The sequence below is a fragment of the Scyliorhinus torazame genome, chromosome 10 (assembly GCF_047496885.1).
Source record: "Scyliorhinus torazame isolate Kashiwa2021f chromosome 10, sScyTor2.1, whole genome shotgun sequence".
NCBI classification, from domain to species: Eukaryota; Metazoa; Chordata; class Chondrichthyes; order Carcharhiniformes; family Scyliorhinidae; genus Scyliorhinus; species Scyliorhinus torazame.
In genome coordinates this window covers 110,962,899-110,990,219 of record NC_092716.1, presented here as the reverse complement: position 1 = coordinate 110,990,219, position 27,321 = coordinate 110,962,899, and the positions used below count along the sequence as shown (strand labels likewise).

Below are 27,321 nucleotides of genomic sequence, written 5' to 3'. Positions count from 1 at the left end.
CAGTGCTAACCAATTTTGCAAGCATTTTGAGAGGCAAGGGAGGGAGAAGATGGAGACCCTCAAGAGGTTGAACATAGAACATAGAACATACAGTGCAGAAGGAGGCCATTCAGCCCATCGAGTCTGCATCAACCCACTTAAGCCCTCACTTCCACCCTTCTGCATGGGGATCATGGGGTTGCCAGAGGGGTGGAGGGCCCGAGGCCGACCGAGTACTTTGCCGAGATGTTTACAAAGTTGATGGGGGGGGGCGCGGCGGGCGGGGGGGCGGGGGGGGGGGGGGGGGGGCGGGGGGGGCGGGGGGGGCGGGGGTGAGGAACAGATGTTCCCCCCTGAGCTGGACAGGGCCCACCTGTCTGGGCTAGGCCACGGGTAAGTGAGCCAACACGGCAGTGGGTAGTGTGCTTTCACAGCTACTGGATGAAGGAGAGGATCCTGAAATGGGCTCAAGAAAATCATAAGGGGTGCGGTGGGAAAGCTACAATATTTGGATCTATTAGGATGTTGCGGCAGAGATGGTAAAAAGGCATGAGGCCTTTAACAAGGCGAAGTCAATGCTGTATCAGAGCGGTATGCCTTTTGGTGAGGTGTACTCGGTGAGGCTGAGGGTTAGCACAACTCCAAAGATCACTTTTTTGAGCCGGCGGAGGAAACAGAGGTTTTTGTTAAAGCACAGAGACTTGGATTGAACTGAGTGCATTGGAATGGGATGCTTTTGGATAGGGATGGAACGGTACTGTTTGGGGACATTGTAATGTTTATGTATATATGTTTGGTTAACTGAGATTTTTGATTCTGTATTGGAAGGTATACGTTGTTGGGATTGTTTTTTGGGGGGCTGAGGAAATTGGAGATTCATATTAAGGCAATAATGCAAATAATATATAGCTCAAAGTTGCAAAGTTTAAATGCTTTGGGTTTGGTCATTTCTTTGTAGGGTGTGTGTGATGGTGAGGGGATTTGGTGCCTTTCTTGTTCATTGGATGTGGGCTCTGGCAGGGGGGCTACCTCACTAGCAGGCAGATTCAGACGGGCTTCGATGAGCCTGGTAGGTATGAATGATAGGGGAATGGGATGATGAGGAGAGATTATGGTTGGAGGGGAAATAGGTAGGAGATTTCTGGGATAGGGGAAGTGGCAGGGGGCGGGGGCAGGCAGATTGCTGACAGTGACCAACGTTTTTCCTTTGTGTCATTTTAAGGGTGGGGCTGGTATTAGAGATTTGGAAGATATCGGAGATAATTCCTCGCAGTGGAAATGGCTGATCTGAGGGGGAGGGGGTGGTGAGAGACGCCCGATCAGACTAGTCACGTGGAACATTAGAGGTTTGTGAGGCCTAGTGAAACGAGCGAGAGTTTTCTCTCACTTGAAGAATTTAAAAGCTGATTTGGTGCTTTTGCAGGAGACCCACCTGCGGGTGAGGGATCAGACTAGGCTTCAGAAGGGCTGGGTGAGTCAGGTGTTTCACACGGGCTTTGATATTAAGACCCGGGGGTGGTAATTTTAATGAGAAAAAGAGTCCGGTTCCAGGCAGGTAGGGTCGTGGCAGATCGAGAGGTAATTATGTAACATTCACAGGGACACTGGAAGGTAAATTGGTGGTGTTGGTGAATGTGTATGCTCCAAATTGGGACAATGTGGCATTTATAAAGAAGTGTCTTTGATACGATTTTTGTACAAAGCTCCGAAAGCCAGGGTCTGCACAAATGACATGAGCTCAGGGTATTTCCAATTAAACAGGGGAACGAGTCAGGAGTGCCCCATATCCCTATTCTTGTTTGCATTGCCGATAGAGCCTTTGCCTATCGCCTTGAGGCCTTCAGGTCAGTGGAGGGAATAATGAGGGGAGGCATGGAGCATAAGGTGTCCCTGTACACCGCTGATATCTTACTGTATGCAATGGATCCAATTCCCACCAATGGTGACATAATGGGGCTGCTGAGGTGCTTTTGCTCTTTTTCAGGGTATAAGTTTTTTAAAATAAATTTAAAGTACCCAATTCTTTCCTTTCCAATTAAGCGGCAATTTAGTGCGGCCAATTAACTTACCCTGCACATCTTTGGGTTCTGGGAGTGAGACTCACACAGACACAGGGAGAATGTGCAAACTCCACACGGACAGTGACCCGGAGCCGGGATCGAACCCGGGTCCTCAGCGCCATGAGGCCGTCGTTCTAAAAACTGCGCCGCCATTTTTCAGGGTATAAGTTAAACATGGAAAAATGTGAGTGCTTCCCAGTTAATTCTCCGGGGAGGGGTGTTAAACTGGGGGTTGCTGCCATTCTATTTGACTGGTTCTAACTTTAGGTATCTGGGGGTTCAGGTAGCCTGCGATTCGGCCCAGCTCCATAAGCTGAACTATACAAGCTTGGTGGGTAGGATCAGGAATGATCTGCAGAGGTGGGACAATTTTCCTCTGTCCTTGGTGGGCAGGGTTCAGTCAGTCAAAATGAACATTTTGCTGAGATTTTTGTTCTTGTTCCAGTGTTTGCTTGTTTTTCTTCCTAAATCCTTTTTTGGGAGCTGAAAAATTGATCAAATTGGGTGGGTAGGACTGGGAGGATTCGAAGGACAGTCCTTCAGAGGGACAGACAGTCAGGGGGCTTGGTGCTAAGAAGCCTGATACACTATTATTGGGTGACAAACGAAGAAGGTGTTAGGTTGGTGTAGTGACCCGGGAGCTACGTGGGTGCAGATGGAGTCAAAGTCGTGCAGAGGGTCTGGACTGAGGGCATTAGCGACGGTCTCGCCCCCGTTCTCACCAGTAAAATATTCACCAAATCCGATGGTTGTCTCCACCTTGAAGATATGGAGACAATTTTGTCATCATTTAAATTGGGGGTGGATGCCATATTTAGGGGTGTTGAAAAGGAAGGGGTTGGAAACAATGGGGGATCCGTTCCTGGAGGTGTTATGCATCACTGTAAATACACAAGGGGTTAATGTAAATACACTACAACTAAGTAAACACTAGAGGGAGCACCAGAGACGTCATGACATGCAGACATATAGCTAATGAACACATAGAATAGGACACGACCAATGGGCAGTCAAGACACCCAGAGGTGACATTACCACAAGGGGGCATTACACAACACATATATAAGGACAGGGCACACATGCTCTGTCTCTTTCCACAGGCGACACTTAGAGAGTAGGACAGGGGCAGATCAGAAGCACCACACCCACCACGTGGCTGAGAGCAGACTGGTTAGTTAGACTGAGTTATGATAGCAAGATTAGCAGGAGATTCGAACTCATAGAGAACTGTGCTAATGGTTCAATAAATCACATTGAGCTTACTTCAAAGTCTGGAGTATCTTTTGGTCAAAGCTGCATCGAGTTGCAGCCTATTTTATCCCAAAGTACATAACACAACAGAGGGGTGGCTTGCCAGTTTAGAGGAACTGTTGGAGAAGTTTGGGCTCTCTGAATCTGACTCATTTAGATATTTGTAAGTTCCCGATTTTGTGAAACAGATCTTCCTGATATTCCCTGTGGCCCCGCCAGCCTCGCTAATGGAGAGTGTTCTTTCGCTCACAGGGTTGGAGGAAGACAGCATTTCTGATATCTATGGAGGGATTATGTTGAAGGTTTCACAGCCAGTGGAGGGGTCTAAGGCCAACTGGGAGCAGGTGTTTGATGATAAGATATGGAGTGAGGCCCTGCAGAGGGTAACCTCCATGTCATTGTGTGCGAGGCTTGGCTTAATGCAGCTTAAAGGGATGTACAGGGCTCACCTAACTAGGTCCAGGATAAGTTGGTTCTTTGCAGGGGTGGCAGACAAGTGTGAGCACTGTACAGGGTGTACAGCCAATCATGTACATATGATTTGGTCCTGTCCCAAGCTTGTGGGTTTATGGGTCTCCTTCTTTAGCACCATGTCAGTGATTATGAAAATTGAGCTGGAGCCATGTCCCTTGGTGGCCAGATTTGAGGTGTCGGACTCGCTGGGGCTGCAGATGGGTGCGGAAGCCGATATCCCAGCCTTCGCCTCGCTGATTACCTGGAGGCATGTGCTGATGGGATGGAGGTCAGCTTCTCCGTCCATTGCCTCAGTGTGGCTGGGGGGATCTGATGGAGTTCTTCTACCTCGTGAAAGTCAAGTATACTGGGAGAGGAGCAATTGAGGAGTTTTACCGTTTATTTTGTATTTCAAAGAGCTGGTCACTGTTGGTTGCTAAAGAGGGATGGGGGGGTAAGGGGAAGGAGGGAGGGGTTAGGTATTTTTGGAGGGTGGGGCGTGGGTATGTTGGGGTGAGATTGGGGATTGTTATTCTGATTGGTTGTGTTGTTTTGTCTTTGTATTATGTATAAAATGAAAATAATTGAATAAAAATATTTCTAAAACTCTAGGTCAATACTACATCTTCATGTGCTAGGATGAGCTTAATACAATTCAAGATAGTACATAGGGCCCATTTGACACAGGAAAGAATGAACAAATTCTTCACAGAGGTAGCACACAAAGGTGAGAAGTGTAGAGGAAGACCAGCTAACCATGTCCATGTGTTCTGGTCATGTCCACGATTAGTGGGATTTTGGATCTCGGTATTTAAAACATTATCAAAAATTGGGGAGGTGAAAATATTACCCGGACCTCTTGAGGCAAGTTTTGGAGTGCCGTGAATACCAGGACTAATAGGAGGGAATAGGAGAGGCAGTGGCGTAGTGGTATTCTCACTGGACTAGTAATTCAGAGACACAGGGTAATAATACTCTGGGGAGGAGGGTTTGAATCCCACCATGGCAGATGTTCAAATTTGAATTCAATAAAAAAATCTGGAATTAAAAGTCTAGTGATGACCATGAATCGATTGTCGATTGTCGTAAAATTCCACCTGGTTTACTAATGTCCTTTAGGGAAGGAAATATGTCGTCCTTACCTGGTCTGGCCTATATATGACTCCAGATCCACAGCAATGCAGTTGACTCTTAAATGCCCTCAGGGGATGGGCAATAAATGGTGGCCCAGCCAGCTATGCCCACATCCCATGAACGAATAAGAAAAAGAAAGGAGCCGATGTGGTGGCCTTTGCCACATTGATCGCCGGAGGTGAACTTTATTAGATGGAAGTCAGAAGATCCGCAAAAAATATTGACATGGTTGGGGGATCTTGCCGAATTCCTTAAACTTGAGAAAATAAAGTAAATTTACCCTTTGTGGCTCAGCTGGGGAATTCTGGATGAGATGGAAGCTGTTCTTGTCTCTATTTACAGATCTGTTTGTTGCCAGCAGATAAAAGTGGGGCGGGGGGCGGGGGGTGGGGGGGGAGGGGAGATGGGATGAGGGGGAAGGAAAAACGGGAAAGCTTACTGGAAATAAGAGAAAAACTCTCAAGTTAGGAGAATTGTGTTTCGTTTATCTATTTTGTTTTTTTTTTACATTTGGAGTACCCAATTATTTTTTCCAATTAAGGGGCAATTTAGCATAGCCTGTCCACCTAGCATGCACATTTTTGGGTTGTGGGGGTGAAACCCACGCAGACAAGGGGAGAATTTGCAAACTCCACATCTACAGTGACACAGAGCCGGGATCGAACCTGGGTCCTCGGCGCCGTGAGGCAGCAGTGCTAACCACTGTGCCACCATGTCACCCTAGTTTATTTTGTTATTGATTGATTGTTTGTATGTTATGTTTGTCCTTATTTGAATAAAAATATTTTCAAAATATTTTACAAATATTATTCTTTGTGTAGCCATCTGGGATGGCCACTTCCAACTAGGTACAGAGAAACTCGCAAAGCCTAGCGGGTAAAATGGACAAGCCAAGACTCTGGCAGGCTCAGAGCCTGAAATGCATATTTGTAAGCAAGAAGTCCAGACGGTATCGAAACTCCGTCCAATTAGCATTTTAATGGGGCCGATTAGCATTTGATGGCCCATCTTCACCAAAACAAAGGACTGGTACTCGAGCAACCGGGACAGTCCCAGACATTTCTGCGCCACTCCCTGTTCAGGGGAAATGCAAACAACGGGGTCAGTGACCGCTTGGTACACGCCCAGAAATCCAGATCCCCGCCCACTTATTGGTTAGGAATCGAACGGAGTGATCAGGGATCACCCAATTAGTAGGGCCTAAACTGGAGGACCGCCCAAAAGAGCGCGAAAACCCCCAAGTATAAGAAGAAGAGTTCGCCATATGTTCGCTCTCTCTTAGTTCTGGTACCCCGGTCACGGCCATCTCCAAGTGCAGCAACACCAGAAGCAAGTACAAGTTCAACGCCCGCTACCAGACGGATGAGCCCAGCTGAGCAGCAGTTACTCCTTCGGACCCGAGAAATCCAGAATCGAACAGCGGCCACTGTTTTCTGACCTAAGCCGGGTGCTCGAAGTTAAGTACAGGTTGTCTTAGTCGATAGGTGTAGTTAACTAGTAGTGTTTATGTTGCATGACTAATTGTGTGTAAATAAAGTACCCTTGACCTTGAACTAACTAACTGGTGTTTGGCTCTTTGATCGATAGCTGGCTGAAACTTGTGGTGGTATCATTTGAAACCTGATGACTCTAAGCATTAGGTCATAGATACCATAGAAAGAAGGGCAAATTCACTGATTGCCATAATTGGAACAGAGCCACAGAAAGGACAGAGAAAAGAGTATAGGAAAGAACTCGCAACACTTGTTAATACCAAAGCCATCAGATGTAAAGTACAAGTAAAACACTGTGATGCTGCAGATACAAAATAAAAACAAAAAGTGCTGGAAATACTCAGCAGATCCGGCATCTGTGGAGAAACAGAGTTAACGTTTTGAGTCCAATCTTTTTTCCTTTAGTTTTTAATGGGATGTGGGCGTGATTTGTTGCCCATCTCAAACTGCCCTTGAACTGAGTGGCTTATTGGGCCAACTAAGGGTCTGGCTCTGGACTGTGAGCTAGAGCAGGTAAGGATGGCAGATTTCCTTCCTTAAAGGAGAGAGGGTGGCTCAGTGAAAAAGAAACCATTTCAATTCCAGATTTCATTCATTTAATTCAAATTCCATGAGCTGGCAAAAAAGTTTATGAACTCATGTTTCCTAGCCCTGCGCTCCAACGACATTGCACTGTGCCACCATCTCCCCTATTCATCAAAGCCCATCAGATGTAAACCAGCCTTAATTTTCAACTCAGGAGAAAACAAATTCCCAATTAGACTTTTATATTCTATGACCATAAAACCTGCATTTATAATTCCAGCCTGTTTAAACTGTGTTGAAGTATTTGGTGAAAGAATAACTGGAAATTCTGCATTTAGAGCAGTACTGACTGCAAATATTTTGATAGTGTTTTTATTTATGTCTGCTCAACAGCAAGCAATATAGAGAACTGTATGGGACATTGTCTAAATGGGTGCCTGAAAATATATTAGACCGCAATCTGTCTTGTAACTGTGCTTATATTTGCAAAACTGGTTAAACATTTTAAAAATATTTTATGTCCAGTGTTTTTTTTTCCGAACGGCTGCCCGCTCCGCGCATGCGCGCCCTAACGCAGGCCCGAGCTGGCCACCTAACCATGTGTCAAGGACCCCGGGCTGACGGCAGCCCAGCAGCTGCGGGGCCAACAAGACAGAGGAACATGGCGCGGAACATCTGAGGGCTTATCGGCGGCATCCTGCATCCCACGGCGGGTACCGTGGCTTTTGCTGATTCCGGGAGGTCTGGCGGTGTTAATTATCCCAGTATTGCCGATCGATGCGGCTGTAAGCTGGGGCGCTGCCACGGTTTGTTTGGTGAGTCGCGGGTGGCTGGCACAGGCTTTGGGGCCTACAGTGCAGTGACGGTTGGGTGGTGGGGGAGAAAAAGAGCGTCCTGCTCGTCAAGTTCAGGCGGGAGGCCGATGAGGTCGACCAAAAGGAGAGGGAAATTAGACTTAAAGAAGCAGCTGCTGGGCCGCAGCTGGCGGCTACATTTAAAAAATACTTTGAAAAGGGCGGCCAATTGCTGGCAACCCGGCGCATGCGCTAATCAGCTGAGTCTTAACCCATAGAATCCTTACGGTGCAGAAGGAGGTCATTTGGCCCACCCATTCTGTACCGACCCTCCGAAAGAACACCCTGCCAAGGCCAACTCCCCTGCCCCATCCCTGTAACCCCACCTAACCTGCACATCATTAGACCGGAAGGAAACCGGAGAATCCGGAGGAAACCACACAGACACGGCGAAAGTACAAACTCCACAGTCACCCAAGGTCGGAATCGAACCCAGCTCCCTGGAGCTATGAGCATTAGTGCTAACTACTGTGCTCTGCCATTCAACAAAATTATGACCGATCTCCCTCAACTCTTACCTTCCATATTCCTTAATTTGTTTAGCTCCCAAGTATTTATTGACCGTGGACCATCAATATACTCGATGACTGAATATCTACCCTGGTGGTTCAGAATTCCAAACATTCAAGACCCTCCTTCGAGTGAAGAAATCTCACCACCGTGGCTCTTAAGTGGCTGAGCCCTCATTTGAAACTGACCTCGTGTTCTAGATTCCCGGCCAGAGGAAACATGTTCCCCGCATCTTGCTACTTTTGAATTTTATGTTTCAATTAGATTGTTTCATTCTTCTAAACTTGCAGGAATATAGCCCTAGACTACTCAAAACTGTCTTATATGACATAGGATCTCTTATCTCATAATACCAGTTGAAGGTCAGAATGGAACACTGGAGCTGTTTGAGATGTCTTACACATTGTATAATCAACATAAATTGTGATCTTTAAGCTGCAGATTAGTTGTGGTCTGAAATGGATTTGCAGACAACATGGTGTAAAAGCAATACGTAATAGATTCCCTTTCCTGCAATGGTGAACATAGAATCACTACAGGCAGAAGGGGGCCATTTGGCCCATTGAATCTGCACCAACCTGTTGAAAGACCACCAAAGGACCACTAGGCCCAATCCCCAGCCTTATTCCTGCAAATCCACACTCAGGGGCAATTTAGCATGGTCAATCCACTTTACCTGCATATCTTTGAACTGTGGGAGGAAACTGGCGCAGACACGGGGAGAATGTACAAACTCCACAGTCACCCAAGGTTGAAATTTAACCTGGGTCTCTGGTGCTGTAAGGCAGTGGTGCTAACCACTGTGCACCGTGGGCAGCACAATGTGGTAGGAGAACGTTTAAGACTTTCTGCAACGGTATATTTGATAATGAAGTCTGTACTTGCACTGCAAGGACTTAGGAACAATAAAACTCACCTTTTAAATTGAATACTTCATTAAAATGGTGACCATAACGGGTAAATGATTTGCCAAGCAGGATATGCTGTAACTGCCAGGTTGCCTCTTGGCACGTGTGCAGAGAGTGCATTTTACTTTTGGTGATTTATTTTTATTTATGTTTCTGAATTTTTGAATCCCTATCGAGAGCCACAGTACATTTCCCTCTGGATGCTTTTTGAGGCAATCTTTAATGGCTGCTGCATTTGATTTTTGGGGGGCCTGCAGCTAGTTGATCTGCTTGTGCAGCTGAAATTGTTTCTTCCTGAATTTAGTTTGGTAACTAGAATTTTACTTACTTGTCCCAGCTCTTGATCGTTTGAGTCTTACTTTTGGAGACAGTGCCTGATGATTCTTTATGAACTGAGGGGCTTGATAGGTTAGCGATTTTAATGTTCAGAATTTCAAACTTTCTGCTTGATTATGTGAAGTCTAAACTGTTAAAGTCAGCAGTTAAGGACTCCCTTCCAACTGACATTTACTTTTTTTGCCTGAAGTTGTTTCTTGTTTGTAGTGTCATGCCCAACTTCTGTTCTCTCGCCCAAGTGGTCGTTTTTGAGGGAGCCAGCATGACTAGTGAACCTGTTACATCTCTAACCTGATGGTCCTTTCCAGCGGGAGTGATTTGAATCGAAAGTAGGAACGTGCAGACTGTTTCCCTTCCCATACCCAGAAACACATGAGGCTGATGGTCGTAGCTTGATTATTGCTCCAGCTGGGATTAGTTAATTCAGTACAGGCGCAGCACTTCAAAGAGGGATATTTGATGCCTCAAGGTGCAATATAGAAATTCAATCATGTTTGTGATGACGGCTTTTGTGGGGTGTTTTATGTTTCTACTGGTGAAAATTGTTCCCAGACAAGGAATTACATTTTTAGAAGCTAATACTTTCATTTTTGAGGGTCTGCTACAATTTGAAAGCAAAGCTGGAGAATCATTTTGCTGTTTGTCCATTGGTTACAGAAATATGCTATCGCTGATCAATAAGGGCGGGACTGCCCAAAATTTGAAAAAAATCTCACCAGTCAGACATCTGTGTTGCCTTTTGACTCTGACTGTTAAATCTTTTGATCTCATGATCTCAAGCATTTCTATTGTTGCTCAGTTCAATTTTTTCTCTTTCTCTCTGAAGCCAGTCTTGGCTGGAAGTTGGATGTGACCTTTCATACTTGGCGATAACAGAAGCACTGAAATCATGTTTTTGTATAACCTGACTCTTCAGAGAGCAACTGGCATCTCGCATGCCATTCATGGAAACTTTTCAGGTGAGCATCTATAATTGAGCTGTTTTTCTTCAACTTCTGTTAACTTTGTTCAACTTATTTTATGGACTTAAAGTCCATTCACATTTCCATAATGCTTTTTCCCTCTCAGTGCCTTGTCCTCTCCTAAGGCACTGCATTGGCCCATGCAGGGAAATGGCACAGTGGGCAGTGGCAGACCTCACAAGCTTACTCTTCGCCTAGGAAATCTGGCCACTAGGACCTGCACTAAGGATTACATCACAATGATAATTTCTGGTCTTGCACTTTCCACATTTAGGAAGTGCAGCAGCAGCCGATTTGCACAAACAGCAAGGTGAAAATGACCGGGTAATTGCTCTAATGAGTTGGTTGAGGGATAAATTTTGACAGGGACACTAAGAAGAACTCCTCTGATCTTTGAGCATAGTGCCATTGGGTGAGATGAAGATGGGGCCTTGGTATAACTTCCAAAACACAGCGCCCCCTTCGGTGCTAACCTAGAATACCCACATTAAAGCCTGTGGTGGGTCTTGAATCCGCAAGCTTCTGTGTCGAGCAAGAATGCTTCCACTGAACTAAGACTGACTTCTATTACCCATCACCGTGTCCCACCTACTCTCTAAGATTCCTGTGAACTTTTTTTTGCTGTGCATTGAGCAGATTTGTGCATGGCAGATATTGATCATTTACGCTTCCTGAATAATTGGGGATAATTTCTTCAAACCGGTGTGTCAGTCTATTTAGCAGGTATACATTTTATTAGAAATTTAAAAAGCGGTTAGGGGAAATATTTATTCATACCTGCACTTGCTGAAAAAAAAAATTCTAGTCTGTTTGGTGGGACCATTTGCACTCCTTTCTCTGGGACAGCTGTGGTGTTGGAAATACACAGGTCGGAGCAACTCAAGGAAAGAATAGCTGAAACCAAGTTATTTTTAAATTTTAAACGGTCACTGTATGAAAAATGTATCTCACCAGAATCATGAGCAGAAAGCATTTGGTCTCTCTCATCTTTGAAAGAGCTCTAATTCGTCAAACACCACCGTGCCCTCTGCCCACATCTGTGCAAGTGTTTCCTCTTCAAATTCTTAGCCAGTTCTCATTTGAAAGTTATGGAATCTACTTCCTTTTCAACAGTACATTCTAGATCAAAGTTTGCTGCATATAAAAAAAACTTCATCCAATTAGTTCTTTCACTTTTTCCAATGGAAACGGGTGAAGATTGGGTGGAAACTACTGAGATCCCTCGATTTTGAGCATCTCTGGAGGAGGTTCCAAGTTTTAATAAAGAGAACACTCCCAGCTTATCTAGTCTCTGTTTTGTGGGACCATTGTAGTAAACCTCCTCAAAGCTTCCTATAGCATGGTGCCCAGAATTGAACACATTATTCCAACTGAGGCCTAATCAGTGATTTATAAAGAATTAGCATAATTACTTTTCTGTACTTTTTAAACCACTTGTTATTTATACAAAATAAACTTGCCTTCCAACAGCATCAATTGTTTGTCATTTAGTGTATCCGTTGACCCCATGGATTATTTGCAAAATCAGTATTTGTATAGCAACTTTATGGAGTGGGAAATGTGGTTTGAAATGCCCTCCTGATTGACACTTGTGCATGTATTGTAGGCACCAAAATGCAGGAGATTGTTGTTTCCAGGGGGAAGATCTTGGAGTTACTCCGCCCAGATGCAAATACTGGGAAGGTACATACACTTCTTACGGTGGAGGCCTTTGGGATAATTCGTTCTCTAATGGCCTTCAGGTTAACTGGAGGTACCAAAGGTAAGAACTTTAGAAATGTGGATTTAGTTATTTCAGCTAATCAAAATTCCCTCATCTGATTCCATCTTCTTCCCTATTGTCGAAGTAGCCCTACTGGTCTTGTGTAACTTGGGTCAGTGACTAATGGTTTCGCGTTTTTCCACTGGGAGTATGTCCATCAATGGTGGGTTTGATGAATCACAATCAGTTACTTAATTAGAGATTTAGAGTGGCCAATCTACCTCCCTGCACATCTTTGGGTTTGTGAGGGTGAGACGTACGCAGGCATGGAGAATGTGTAAGCTCCGGGGCCGGGATCGAATCCGGGTCCTCGGCGCTGCGGGGCTCCAATTGCTTTTTGACCGATGTTGAGATGGGTCCGCTTTGTGAGCATCAATGAAAATGTTTGGAAACTTGACTGGTGCTATCAAATAGTTTAACATGGGAGGGTAGGGTGATAAAAGTTGAAGTAAACAAATTGTGTGCGCTTTTTAACTGTAGGCTGGATACCAGTCAGAATTATTTAGGGTTGTTAATTTCAGGAAATTTAAAAAAATTGTCTAATGTATTAACTAGAAAAATCCTTAATTTAACATTTTGTACTTTTATTTGTTATAGTCCAAAATCTTTTAGAAACATGCAAAGAATAGTGCATGATATTGTTAGTCTGAGTCTAGATGGTGATTTTAATTTTTAAACTTGCCCTTATTTAGGATGTCTTTTGTATTCCAACAGCCATTCTGAATATAGAACCATAGAAAAGTTATGGTGCAGAAAGGGGCCATTTAGACCATTGTGTCTGCACTGGCCAGAAAGAAGAAACTAGTCATTCATTTTAATCCCAACATCCTGCTCTTCATAGCCTCTGGCTCCTGCATTCAGTTTCAAATTACTGCAGCAGAATGTAGCTAGCAGGGCTGGCATCTCTTCATGCCTTTGGAAGGTGGCGGTGTCCAAATGTTCTTCAGGGGGCAGTTAATCGTCTACCATGTTGGTGTGAGATGAGTTGCGTATAAAGCAGGCCAGTTGATACTGACTGGTTCCCTTTCCTGAATACAGTGAATCAGTTAGATTTTTATAATAATCTGAAAGTTTTGGGGTCACATTTACTGATAGCAGTTTTTTATTTCTAGGTTATTAAATTCAAATTCTGAAACTGCTGTGAAGGCATTTTGCGACTGTTTGTGTAACTGCAGTTGTCTTTGGATTGATAATTTCAGTTTATTTGGTTAAAAGCTTTACAAGCATTTACCAAACTTTATTTTCTTTTGTCCACAGATTACATTGTAGTTGGTAGTGACTCTGGTAGGATCGTTATCCTGGAATATCAGCCATCCAAGAATATTTTTGATAAGGTCCATCAGGAAACCTTTGGGAAGAGTGGATGCCGCCGTATTGTACCTGGACAGTACCTAGCAGTTGACCCGAAAGGCCGTGCCGTTATGATAGGTGAGTGGTAATGTACCTGAGGACAGGAACTGACTTGAGGCTACGCTGCCATTCCATTAGATTGTGGTTGATCTGTATTTCAACTTCTATTTACCCTGATGTTGTCTCATGTCCCTTGGATAGACATGTTAAAAGTGTGAGCAACAATCTGTTTGACTAACACCGTAATCGGGCTCAGGAATCCAGGATAATTTCTTCATGCCATCTCACTCCCATTAATTGGAACAGTGAGGGCACCAGTAATAACCGACTAACTAGTAATAATCAGTGAGACCGACTCATGGTGTGAACAGATACTTTTAATCTCGTAGATTATACCGATGCTGCCAGACAGGCTGCGATTTCCCAGCATTTTCTCTTGGTTTCAGATTCCAGCATCCGCAGTAATTTGCTTTTATCCTATAATCTAATATGTGTGGTTGAGCACTATTCCAGGTGTACATTTGTCCACCGTGTGTTTGGGACCTATATATGTTTACAGAATAAATTATTTAATGACTGCCCTGTGGTTTTGTAACTTAAATGATCTGTGTGTTACCAGGTGCCATTGAGAAGCAAAAGCTGGTCTATATTTTGAACAGAGATGCTGCTGCTCGTCTCACCATCTCCTCACCACTAGAAGCACACAAAGCAAACACACTGGTGTATCATGTGGTTGGTGTGGATGTGGGCTTTGAGAATCCTATGTTTGCTTGTCTTGAGATGGACTATGAGGTATTTGCATTGATGTAGTTAAATACAACTATTGTAACATTCTAAAACAAATTTTAAATATACTAAAGGCATCTAATGTCTGCTAATGAAACTGGAGTTCTATAGAACAGGAGTCTAAAGCATTGCGGTAGATTACAGGAGCTGGTTGAGATTAGCTATCTCAATCCGACTGAGTTGAACTTCGATTCAGTTAGTCAAGGCCTCCATTCTTGATAGCAGTTCAGTGACCCCTGATGTGTCTTGAGTATTGCTGCCAAGTGCGAAAAGGATCAGGCTTGAGTGAGCATTGTGTACTGCTGATTAAATGATGTGAAACATGTCTCTTCTCTGAAAAATATATTTGGGGATATTATTGTATCTCTGATCCAGCAGTCATAAGCTTGTCATTGCCTAAAATTTTTCACACTGCTTTTATGTTTTGATCATAAATTTCATCCAATTAATCATTTGGAAGAATGAAGCCAGCGTATTTGGTCCTATCTCCGACGTATGACACCATTTCCCTCCCTGACCACTGCCGTGAATCTGAATCAGATCTTTGTCAATCAGTGTCCTATTTGATCTGCAAACTGAGTTAGAAAGCTCATTGTCGTCCTCCATCACCAAGACCGCCTGCTTCCACTTCTTCATACCATCGCCTGTCTTCATCCCTGCCGTAGCCCATCTGTAACTAAAACTCATTCATTCTTTTGTTGCCATCAAGCTTGAGTCTTCCAATACTCTCCTGGCCAGCTTCCTATCTTCCAGCCTCTATAAACTTCAACTCGTACAGAGCCTGTATCCTATCCCTTGACAGTCCTGTTCGCCCATCACTCCTGTGCTGGTAGAGTTGCATTGGTTCTAGTCCTCTGAACATGTCAAATTTGACATTTTCATCTGTGTTAATGCCGTTAAAATCTTGCTCTTCCCCATCTCTGTACCATCCTGTCCCGAGAATTCTGCATTTTCTAGCTTTGAGCAGTCCTTTGCCCGCCCTTTTTTAGTTATGCTTTCAGTTGTTTATTCTCTAAGCTTTGGAATTTTCTCTTCAAATGTCTCGACTTTCTTCTTGTCCTTTAAGGCACTCATTAAAATCCCACTTTTCCCCAAACATTTAATTACCCAATTAATGCCTTGTTATTTGGCTGTGTATCAATTTTTGTCTGATTATGCTTCTGTAATTCTCGTGACATTTTTTGTTACATCAAAGAGGCTTCCGAAGTGGGTGTTGGAATTACACTGAGGTGTTAGTCGGGGTGTGGGGGCTATCCTGTGCCAGGCCTGGTCTGGGTGTTCAAAATAGTTACGCTGAAGTTTGATGTGGTTTCATTTCTTCTAACACTTTCAGAGTAACTTGGTAAATCTGGCAGATTCATAACAATAGTCATCTTTATTGTCACAAGTAGGCTTAACACTGCAATGAAGTTAATGTGAAAAAACCCTAGTCGTCACATTCCGGCGCCTGTTCGGGTACACAGAGGGAGAATTCCGAATGTCCAAATTACCTAACTGCAAGATGGTGCCGGAGTGTGGCAACTCTCTGCGAGCTCTCCCTAACAGATCCTCTTTTTACTTATCTTATAGTCGTTCTAATCTTTTAAAATTTAATTCGTAAGACTAACATTACTAACCTTTGTTTTTTATCTTCTTCCCCGCTGTTACCAGACTTCTAAACGACCCTCTTATGGACTGACCTGATTAACGCGACACTCCTGTATGCTTCACCTGATGCCAGTGTTGTGTAGTTACATTGTGTACCTTGTGTTGGCCTATTATATCTTTTCTTTTCATGTACTTAATGATTTGTTGAGCTGCTCGCAGAAAAATACCTTTCACTGTACCTCGGTACACATGACAATAAACAAAATCCAGCATGTCTTTTGGGACTTGAGAGGAAACCGGAGGAAACCCACGCAGTCACAGGGAGAACATGCAGACTCCTCACAGACAGTGACCCAAGGGGGAATTGAACCTGGGACCCTGGCGCTGTGAAGCAACAGTGCTAACCACTACTACTGTGCCGCCCACAGGACATGCTGCTTGTCTGGCATTCAATACTGGATGGGCAGAAATCTTCTCCAAATAAACATTGGAAGCTACCATCTTCAGTCCTTGCTGCAAACTCTGCTCTCTTATTAAAAAAAAAAAAAAAATTTTTTTTAAATTCTCCTTTTTCACATTTTCTCCCACATTTACACCCATCAATAATCAGCAAGATATGTCAATCCCCATAATAACAACAATCCCATCCGCCCACCAAACCTCAACCCGCATGTTTACATAAACAAATGGCAAAAAGGAATCGGATTACCCGTAGTCACCCTTAATCTACACAGCTCCCCAACCCCCACCTTGTCCGTCTCCCCCCCCCCCCCCCCCCCCCCCAAGTCTCCAGCTCCTCCTGTCCACTGCCTCTTGTAAAACTCCTTCCAACCTCTGTTCCCTCCCCCCAACTTTCCACCCCGGCTAGACCACTCGGACCCTGTTCTGCCAGGCTCCGATGGCCGCAGCCCCTCCCCCAACCTCACTCCCGTTCACTAGCTGGCTTTCCCCCTTGCCCGGATCTAGGAAAGCCCAAAGATCCCCTTTTAGCACACAAACACCGCATATCCACCTACACCCCAAAGAGCCCTCATTTTGAGTGAAAGTCCCGTCCCTTCCCTTGTCCAAATATATACAACATTGGCTCCTTTAGCCTCAACACCCGCACGCAGTGATACAAAAAAGAAGAAAATACAGTCATGTGGTTACATCGGCACATGCCCATTCCTCAATTTGTCAGTTCTGCCACAGTCCTTCTGCCTTCACAAACTCCTCCGCTACTTCCGCCGTTCCAAAATAAAAGTCCCTGAGCTTATAAATCACCCTCAGCTTCGCTGGATATACAATGCCGCGCGCTGCATCTTGCTAATGTTCAGTGCCCTCTTCACCCGGTTGAAGGCAGCCCGCCTCCTGGCCAGCTCCACCGTAAAGTCCTGGTATACACGTATACCAGCTCCAGCCCACTGCACCACCCACTTCTGCTTGGCCCAGCTCAGGACCTTCTCCTTCACACTGTACCTACGGAAGCACAGAGTCACTGCCCTTGGCGGCTCACTCGCCTTTGGTACAGGCCTCCACGACCGATGAGCTCGATCCAGTTCATGTCGGGAGGGATCCTCCCCCTCCCCCAATAGTTTTGCCAGCATCGCGGCAAAATACTCCGTCGGCTTCGGTCCTTCAACCTCCTTCGGGCAGCCCCACGATGCTCAAATTCTGTCGCCTGGATCTGTGTTCCAGATCTTCCATTTTTCCTCGCAGATCCTTGTTAGTATCCATCACCTTCCGCATCTCCTTCCCCATCGAGATAAGTTGATCACCGTGCTGCAATAACGTCTCCTCCACTTCCTTCAGCGCCTCCCCTTGCTCTCGCACTTCCGCCACTGCGCTCGCCACCGCCATCATCACCGGGGAAACCGTCTCCTTCACCAGCACACTCAAAACCTCCCTCATCTCCTTCCTCACGGTCTCCATACATTTTGCAATCTGCGCCAACTGCTTTTCGAATTCCGCAGCCATCACCTTATTTATTTCTTCAGCCGTAAGCACTGCGGCCTCCCCTGGCGCTCCAGCCTCCATTTTCTTTGTTGACCCCGCGGTGACATTTCCACTCCCCAACGGACTTTCAGCCGCCTTTTTCCCGGCCGTTTTTTTGGTGTTTTTTTACTTCCTTCTTCTCAGTGCGCTGTCTCCTGACTTTTACTGCCGTCGCTGGCCCTAGGACTGGGTGTTACTCCCCGACAATGCCGTTCCCGAACGGGAGCCCTCCAACGCGCGGCTCAAGGACCGGTTATTAGGGAACATTTTGCAAACTCTGCTCTCTAGCTACCAACTCCATCTCTCTTATCGGCAGTTGTCAGAGGCTGAAACAGACTGTTTTCTGCCTCAGTGTCATGTTTCTCTCCAGATTGAGCTTTCGACCACATCTGTCACATAAGCTATTTCTTTCTTTTATAATGGGTACCACAGTAGTTAGCGCAGTTGCTTCACAGCTCCAGGATCCCAGGTTCGATTCCCGGCTTGGTCACTGTCAGTGCGGAGTCTGCAAGTTCTCCCCGTGTCTGCGTGGGTTTGCTCCGGTTTCCTCCCACAGTGCAAAGGTGTGCAGATTAAGTGGATTGGCTATGATAAATTGCCCTTAGTGTCCAAAAAGGTTGGGTGGGGTTATTGGGTTACAGAGATAGGGTGGAGGCATGGGCTTGAGTGGGGTGCTGTTTCCAAGAGCCAGTGCAGACTCGATGGGCCAAATGGCCTGCACTCTAAATTCTATGATAAATTTAGAGTACCCAATTCTTTTTTTTTTCAATTAAGGGGCAATTTAGCATGGCCAATCCACCTACCCTGCTGCATATCTTTGGGTTATGGGGGAGAAATCCATGCAAACACGGGGAGAATGTGCAAACTCCACACGGACAGTGACCCAGAGCCGGGATCGAACCTGGGACCTCGACGCCGTGAGGCAGCAGTGCTAATTCTGATAAACAGATTCTTGCCAGTTCTTTGTTAAAATTGGTACAAAAGGAGCTTTATTTGCTAGAGAGAGTTTATTGACTTAGTTTACAGTCAACACTACACCATACCCTAGTGTCCCAGCTATTCCCATTTATGTTCTATTGGAGTACGAATACCCATCACCTGTTTAACAATGTAATTACCACTAAACCATAACAAATAAGGCATCAACACCATTCATCCTCAACCTTGTGCTTGCTGACCTACGCTAGATCTGGGTTAAACAACACACTAGCTGAGAATTTCAAGAAGAAATTGGATGGGTATTTGATGGAAGATTATGGCGGGGGAAGTGAGTCTAATTGACTTGCTGCACAGAGAGCTGACGTGGACCTTATGGGCCAAATGACCTCCTTTGTGCCGTTTGGACTCAAATCCATATTTAGCCAAACAACTCTTAGTTTTGTCCTGGGTGCACATTCTCCCCGTGTTTGCGTGGGGTTCGCCCCCACAACCCAAAAGATGTGCAGGTTAGATGGATTGGCCACTAAATTGCCCCTTAATTGGGAAAATATTAATTTGGTACTCTAATTTTTTTTAGAAAAAACGTTTTGTCCTGGATTATTGTTTCTAAAAGGTGTCACCGTTGGGCCATGGGTAGCTGAGAAATTCAAAAGGGCCAAGAATAAATCCTTGAAATTAACTACTATAATTAATAGTAGATTGACCCTCTGGCCCTTGCATCATTATTCCATCATCTTAATGGATCAGTCGGAAGCAGGAAAACAAATTGAGCTTTCTGCTTGTATGTCACTATGCTATCAGCACGGTGGCACAGTGGTTAGCACTATTGCATCACAGTGTCGGACCTGGGTTCGATTCCCACCTTGGGTCACTGTCTGTGCGGAGTCTGCACCTTTCCCAGTGTCTGTGTGGATTTCCTCCATGGGCTACATTTTTCTCCCACTGTCCAAACGTGTAGGTTAGGTGGATTGGACATGCTAAATTGTTCCTTAGTGTTCAAAAGGGTAGGTGGGGTTACGGTGATGGGCCGTGGATGTGGGCCTAGGTAAGGTGTTCTTTCAGAGAGTTGGTGCAGACTGATGGACCGAATGGCCTCCTGCGTTGTAGGGATTCTATGAACACTGAGCACAGAGTGACGGGGATTGCCCTGCACTGAAGAATGCCTGCTGAGGCTTGATGGGCCAAATAGATTTCTTTCTGTGCTGTAAACGTCCGTGATTTTATGGTACGTTGGAACCAGGAGCTTTAGGAACTCCACTGTTGATCTAGTCGTTAAAAAATTGTCTCACTGTACAGACGAAGAAGGTCCCAAATTTAAGTTGCCCAGTCTAGATGGCTATCTGTTAACCTGCATGGGGTGCAAAATGTGATCAAGTACATGTGCAGTGTCCTCAGCCTGTCAAGTTTATAGGTCCAGAAATAAACAATGGCCACTACGCGTGTCTCCCAACAGATGAGGAAAGCACATCTTGTCTCAATTCTGTATAATGTTCAAATGCATAATGAGAAATCATTCTTTGCATCATCAGTGATTAAATTCTGGGAATTAAAAGGACTGTTTAGTTAAATTGTTAACAGCCTGTATTCTTTGCTTGAAATTTTATCTCTTATTTGTAGGAGGCAGACAGCGATCCTACTGGTGAAGCAGCTGCTAACACTCAACAGACGTTGACGTTCTATGAGTTGGACTTGGGCCTGAATCACGTTGTAAGAAAGTACAGTGAACCTCTGGAGGAACATGGCAACTTCCTCATTACAGGTATGCTGAGAGTGCTCCCGGTGGATTCAGACTGGAATGCGTGAATAACTCGCATTTGTTTAGCCAAAACAAATTATATGTTGCCATTTGTGTTAACCATAAGAAATAGGAACGCGAGTAGACCATTCAATCCTTCGAGCCTGCTCCACCATTTAGTAAGATCATGGTGGATCTAACTCTCTCTAAGTCCACTTTCCTGCCTTCTCTCTGGAATCCTTAATTCCTCTGCTGATTTAAAAACCTATCGCTGTCAGCCTTGACAATGTTCAGGGACGCGGCCTCCACAGCTTCTAAAGATTTACCGCTCTTTGAGAAGAAATTCTTCCTCAACTCTGGCTTAAAGGAGCATCCCCTTATTCTGCGACTTCTGCCCTTTGGCCCTCCACTCTCTTATGAGTGAACATTATCCCAACATTATCCTGCATTTTTACATGCATGATGAAATTGGTGTTAATGTAGGACGACTGACTGGGACAGTTAGTTAGCCACTGACCTTTCATTTATACCAGGCCGATGGGATAAAAGACTTCTTTGGCTGCAACGGTCTTGGCAATTTTAACTATTTCTGTTTTAACCTGGGCAATGAAAAAACCTAACTTGACATTAAATTATTAATTTTAGAAAGGCTACTTCGGCAGGAAATGTCACCGTGGTATGGTACGGAGTCTCAGTGTGAGGTCATAGTTGACAAATATTCTTCAGCAAAGTCTGGGAAACTGTCCTCTGTGTCTAAACCTACACCAAAGTGGAGTTGACTATATGTTGACACTGTCCAAGAAATACAAAGGAATTCCATTACCAGCTGTAGTAACCTCTACCTAATTTGAGAGGTTGATATTTGAATGGATGGGGGTTGGGATGGCCAATTGTACTCTATCCCCCGTTTTATGCCTTGCTGTGCTTGGGTACTTCCCTAACAGGTCTCCAACAAGATCAATGACAAAATATTGAAAAACGGGCTTAATAATTGTGCCTGCTGTCCTGAACTTTGTAACTCCCTGGCTTCTGTGGTTATAATGGTTTTGTCGAAGAGCTTTTCATTTATGCAATGGTGAATCTGATATTCATAAATAACTAGGTCTCATCTTCGGGCTGATTTCAGAATTACTTTATTTCACCAACACTGGCTTGAGCAAAAGTAGGTGATGACGTTTAGCAGGACTTAGTTGAGGGTGAGGCTTTGGAGAGGATGTGGGGAGGGAGAGAATTATGCTTGGAGCATGTTGACAGTGTGACAGATAGAGAAATCCAATGCAGCAAGAGGAACGCTGAACATATCTAGCTTTGCTGCCTGTGGGGTGGGCCACGGCTGTTGGGTCGAATAAAAGAGCAGGCTTTCTCCCTCACTGCAAAGTCATGGAATGTATAAATATTTAAAAATTGAATTCCAAAATTGAGTTATGAGTTGCTACTCCCAAACTCCCGTAAGTGTTTGTGAGTTCAGCTGTCTCTTGCTTCTGCTCTTAGCTGTTCCTCGCAGGCAATATGGTCCAGATAAAAGTTGCATTGAGCTTTATGATTTGAGAATCGAATATGTTGGCAAAACAGGCCCATCAGCGTAAAGGGATTTAAAAAGGGCAATGTTCAGGCAGGAAAATATCCAAACTCTGGAAACATTGACCAGTCATTTTGGATACTGACCGGCATGCTGGTCGTTTCCTAGGAGTTTCTGCATTCATTTCTCATCTATTCCTCTTCAACTTCTTCCTTTATTTCAATTAGTAATGCAGCTTAACTTCCTTACTTGGTGCCTATTTTGAAACTTCAGGAATGGGGTCCAGTCCTCTCTTTGGAATATCTAAATTGAAATATTTCTTTACTCCAGTTCCAGGAGGCTCTGATGGACCGAGCGGTGTACTAATCTGCTCTGAAAATTACATCACTTATAAAAATTTTGGGGACCAGCCTGACATCCGGTGCCCCATCCCCAGGAGGAGGGTAAGAAGTTTGTTAACTTTGTGCACCATTGCCTATGCAGATTGGCAGAAATATAACATTCATGGTTTAAGCACGAAAAATATTTCGACTTGTATCTAATTTGAATACTGGCTGAGGATACTGGAGAAATAATTTGCATTTTGTAATCACACTTTTCATGTCCACTATACGTCCTCAAAACGTTCACTGCCAGCGAGTTATTTTTAAACTGTTGTTACCTCATGAAACACAGCAAAGTTCCACAAACTCTAACGGACATTGGTGAACCAGATGGGTTTATTATCATCATTAGACTTGTATATATTGATTCAATTTCACCTCTACCATGGTGGGATTTGAACCCAGATCCCCAGAGAATTTCCCTGGGTCTCTGGAATACTAGTCCAATGACTATGCCACCGCCTCCGACCTGCTCTTGTAGCCATAGTATTTATATGGCCAGTTCAGTTTCTAGTCCATGGTAAACCCCCAGGATGTTCATAATGGGGGATTCAGCGATGGTAATGTCATGGGGTGATGGTTGAAAGTCTCTCTTGTTGGAGATGGTAATTGCCTGGCACTTATGTGGTGCAGAGGTTACTTGTCAGCCCAAGCCCAAGTGTTGTCCAGGTCTTGCAGTCCTTTGGGCAAGGACTGTTTTATCCTGATTGTATTGTGTTTGGCCTGTCATGTTCCTATATTGAGGAAGGGAGTGACTAAATATCAAGTGTATATATTTTAGCTTCTCAGTATTTTTTATTTATTTATAAATTTAGAGTGTCCAATCATTTTTTCCAATTAAGGGGCAATTTAACATGACCAATCCACCTAGCCTGCGCATTTTTGGGTTGTGGGGCAAAACCCACGCAAACACGGGGAGAATGTGCAAACTCCACACAGTGACCCAGAGCTGGGATCGAATCTGGGACCTCGGTGCCGTGAGGCAGCAGTGCTAACCACTGCGCCACCATGCTGCCTGTTTCTCAGTATTTTTAACTCCTTCCTTAATGTCCTAATTCACATAGTGAAAGTTAGCAGATTCAATCCCCAGCTGTGCTAAGGTTGTGTTTCATTTAGTTTCCAATTCTTTGAGCTAAGGAGGAGTACAATTATCTGGATTCTGCATCTGATCAGTATGCAATGATTCCTGATGTAAATGTTGGATGTGGACATATTTCTGGTGCTGTTGTCCCCCTGGGGTCTAACCTAACACTGCACAGCTGAAAAATGAAACATGGTCATTTTGGTGTGATACTAGAGCGTAGTTCTTACTGAAAAACTGCAACCCAGTATGAGTCAGTTTTGAGAGGCAAATGGGGAGGGGGGCAACTGAGAGACTAAATAAAACTGTTATATTTTATGAAGGTTAACCTGTAATGAAATCCCAGTGGAATGATTTCTGTCGAACCATATTACATGTGACACTGAATATGATGGCTACTTTCCCTTCCAGAATGACCTGGATGATCCCGAGAGAGGAATGATCTTCGTCTGCTCTGCTACGCATAAAACAAAGTCCATGTTCTTCTTTCTGGCACAGACTGAACAAGGGGACATCTTCAAAATTACACTGGAAACAGACGAGGACATGGTAAGCAGGTCCCAAGTTGCCAAAGCATCAGCGACTCCTCTCTACATTGCTAATATTGTCCAGAGGAAAGGATGAAACCGTTACTGTTTTGTTACATGTTCTGCTGCAGGTGTTGCTGGAAAGCTTCCCGACAGTTGAAAGATTACTACTTACGGGACTCTGCTCTGGATTTTCTGTCGGTTTATTCTGGTTTGTGGGTGGTTCTGTATGCCGTGGATCTGGGAGCTAGGCTTCCTCCGACTTCCCTGTCGCTTAGTCTGGGTCTGCAACATATTCAGTTTACATATGTCGCCACAGGGAGGCAGTACAGTGAGGGCTTGCTAATGAAGAGGCAATATACTGCCAGCCAGCAGTGAGAGCTGAAAGCAAAAAGTGCCAAGCAGGCTGACCATTACCCAACACTCAGTACTTTAGCACACTTCATGCATTGCATCAACCAGCGACACATTAATGTTTGCAACTAGACTGCCTTTTTCTTTCATTTTTAATATTTAATTAAGGGCTTGGGTGTACATTGGCTATTATAGTGTGCTAAGATCAGATTCCCGGTCTGGAATAGTTCACTGATGCAAGTTAATCAAAAAGATTGTTCAAGTATATTTGTCACTTAACTCTTAAATAATAATTCATGCTTTCTCATTCTTTGTAAAATACAAGAATGAGTAAACATTTAACAATGCATTTTTCCTTTCTCTGATGCATATTTTTAAGTTTACTGCTTTGTTGCCAAAAGTTTTTTCTTTTGTCAATTAATTCTCTGAAGCCCATGCGTAAAGACTTTAAATGCTGCCGATGTCTAGAGAGGCACTTTACCTTGCGCTGAACTAGATAGTGAAAAACTGATGGTTCTTTTTTTTGGTAAGTCTTTTTATTGAACATGTAAAAATTTATATATAATTGCAAAACACAAAAACTACCCCCCCCCCCCCCCAAACAGCTGACCGTGACCAGCACTTTAAAATACATAACAAACAGTTCCCATCTTGTATATAATTTCCCAATCGACCCCCTCCACGTGTGTTTAACTTTCTTCAAATACAAAAATTCCAGAAGGTCCTCCAGTCACACTGAGGCACTGGGTGGAAAAGCTGACCTCCACTCCAGAAGAACTTGCCTGCGAGCAATCGACGAGGTGGCGGCTAAAATATCTGCCGCTCCCAACTCGGGCAGTTCTGACACCCTGAATGTGGCCTCCAGGGGGCCTGGCTCCAACTCCCTGCCTAAAATCGGCGACATGGTGCTGAAGAATGAGCCCCAAAAGTTTGCTAGCTAGGACATGCTCAGAACATATGTGCGTGGCTCGCTGGACCCTCCCACGATGCTCGCAGTTATCTTCTACACCCGACTCATCCATGCCACCTTCAGTCGGATGAGCACTGGCCTCTCACACGATGGTGTGACATTCACTCTCCACAAAGCCTCATATCACACACCCTCCTCCACTTCACCTTTGCTCCTCCTCCCATTTCGCCTTTAATCTCCTCCATCGAGGCCCCGTCCTCTGCCAGCTGCCTCCCATAGAGGCCTGATGTATAATCCTGCTCCAACACAGCCAATGCAGCACCCTCTCCACCAATGATGCAGGCGGTGCAATCGGAATCTCAAATAATCCTTCCTCGCAAAATTCCGGTCTTACAAGTACCCGAATGCCTACAACTGCGCAAGCCCAGACTTCTCCACTAATTCCTGCAAACCCGCCAGCTGCCCCCTCCAGGAACAAATCCCCATTACTGCCATCACCTAAATCTGGCATCCACCCTAGCTGGTTCAAACAAATGGTTGTCCCTGATCGGTATCGTCCTCGAATCTCTGCCTACTTTAAAGTGCTGCGTAGTTGCCTCTGTATTTTTAGCATGGCCAGCACTACTGGGTTACCCGAAAAAGTTCTTTGGGGAGAACGGAAGCAGGGCTGTCGTCAACAGCGGAACCAACTTACAACCTGTCCGTGAACTTTTAAAAAAATAAATTCATGCCTTGGGCCACTGTCTGTGCGGAGACTGCACATTCTCCCTAAATGTGCGTGGATTTTCTCCGGGAGTTCCGGTTTCCTCCCACAAGTCCCGGAAAACATGCTTGTTAGGTAATTTGGACATTCTGTATACCCGAATAGGTGCTGGAATATGGTGACTAGGGGCTTTTCACGTAACTTCCTTGCAGTGTTAATGTAAGCCTACTTGTGACAAAGATATTATATCAAGACCAGTTCTCAAGGTCCTCCACAGATCAATTCTGATCTTCCATTTTGGCTTCAGGCGTGGTGGCCTCGACAGTGCGACCTCCACCCCTTTCAATACCTCGCCTCCGTCAATGTATCTACCGTAATATCCCTCTCCCCGCCCCCCCGCGCCTAACTTCCCTGCCCACACCCTTCATTGTGCTTGAACTAGCGCTCGAATCCTTCCTCCTAATTTATCCACAGGTTCTTAGCCATTCTCCATCTTCTACTCTCAAGAGGGACAACGTTTCATGCAATTTTCCCCACAAAAAATAAGTGAAAAGGGCCTAAAGATCAGGACTCAGGCGGGCGCAGCCCAACCAGCGACTCCATGGTCCTTTTGTATCTGATGTATGTATCACTGTTTCTCTCTCTCTCTCTCTCTCTCTCTCTCTCTCTCTCTCTCTCTCTCTCTCTCTCTCTCTCTCTCTCTCTCTCTCTCTCTCTCTCTCTCTCTCTCTCTCTCTCTCTCTCACACACCTCACTCCTTAGCCCCCTTTCCTGCAGTCAAGTTTCTGCACTGTTTTTTAAAGCCATGCTCTTTGCATATTTACAGGTGACTGAAATCAGGCTGAAGTATTTTGACACTGTTCCTGTGTCGACTGCCATGTGTGTCCTGAAGACCGGATTTCTCTTTGTTGCATCAGAATTTGGCAATCAGTGAGTGTGGAGTGTTTTACAGTGGACAGTCACAGTGGATGTTGCAGCAATTAAATAGCTGTCTTATTTTTACCGTCTATATCTCTATTCATGAACAAGGTGATGAATAATTAGTTGCTTGAAAGCATCTGGTGGTCTGGATCTGTTAATGAAAACTGTCTAAATGTTTGACTTCCTTGGAGAACATCCAACAGTGCCATAAATCAGTTGGATCTCAGATACATATAATGAAGCCTTGGGGACCCACTCAAAAGTTTTTTCCCCTAAAATTTAGAATGATTACCCAATTCATTTTTTCCAATTAAGGGGCATGGCT

At 44.7% G+C, this 27,321-nt stretch overlaps 1 protein-coding gene across 3 annotated transcripts in view; it reads left to right on the top strand.

The window, feature by feature from the left end:
- Positions 1–7,511: 7,511 nt before the first annotated feature.
- The window catches only part of sf3b3 (splicing factor 3b, subunit 3), a 57,222-nt gene continuing 37,412 nt past the window's right edge, over positions 7,512–27,321 (top strand). The window contains exons 1-9 of one of the 3 annotated variants that reach the window (XM_072518603.1): positions 7,512–7,710; positions 10,334–10,462; positions 12,072–12,227; positions 13,485–13,655; positions 14,197–14,369; positions 20,481–20,622; positions 22,448–22,560; positions 23,993–24,130; positions 26,902–27,005. In XM_072518603.1, the coding sequence (XP_072374704.1) occupies positions 10,393–10,462; positions 12,072–12,227; positions 13,485–13,655; positions 14,197–14,369; positions 20,481–20,622; positions 22,448–22,560; positions 23,993–24,130; positions 26,902–27,005 (1,067 nt within the window). In that variant the 5' untranslated portion in view covers positions 7,512–7,710; positions 10,334–10,392. Of the gene's footprint in view, positions 7,711–10,329; positions 10,463–12,071; positions 12,228–13,484; positions 13,656–14,196; positions 14,370–20,480; positions 20,623–22,447; positions 22,561–23,992; positions 24,131–26,901; positions 27,006–27,321 lie in introns of all 3 variants that reach the window. The other 2 variants (XM_072518602.1, XM_072518604.1) reach the window with 2 other exon arrangements.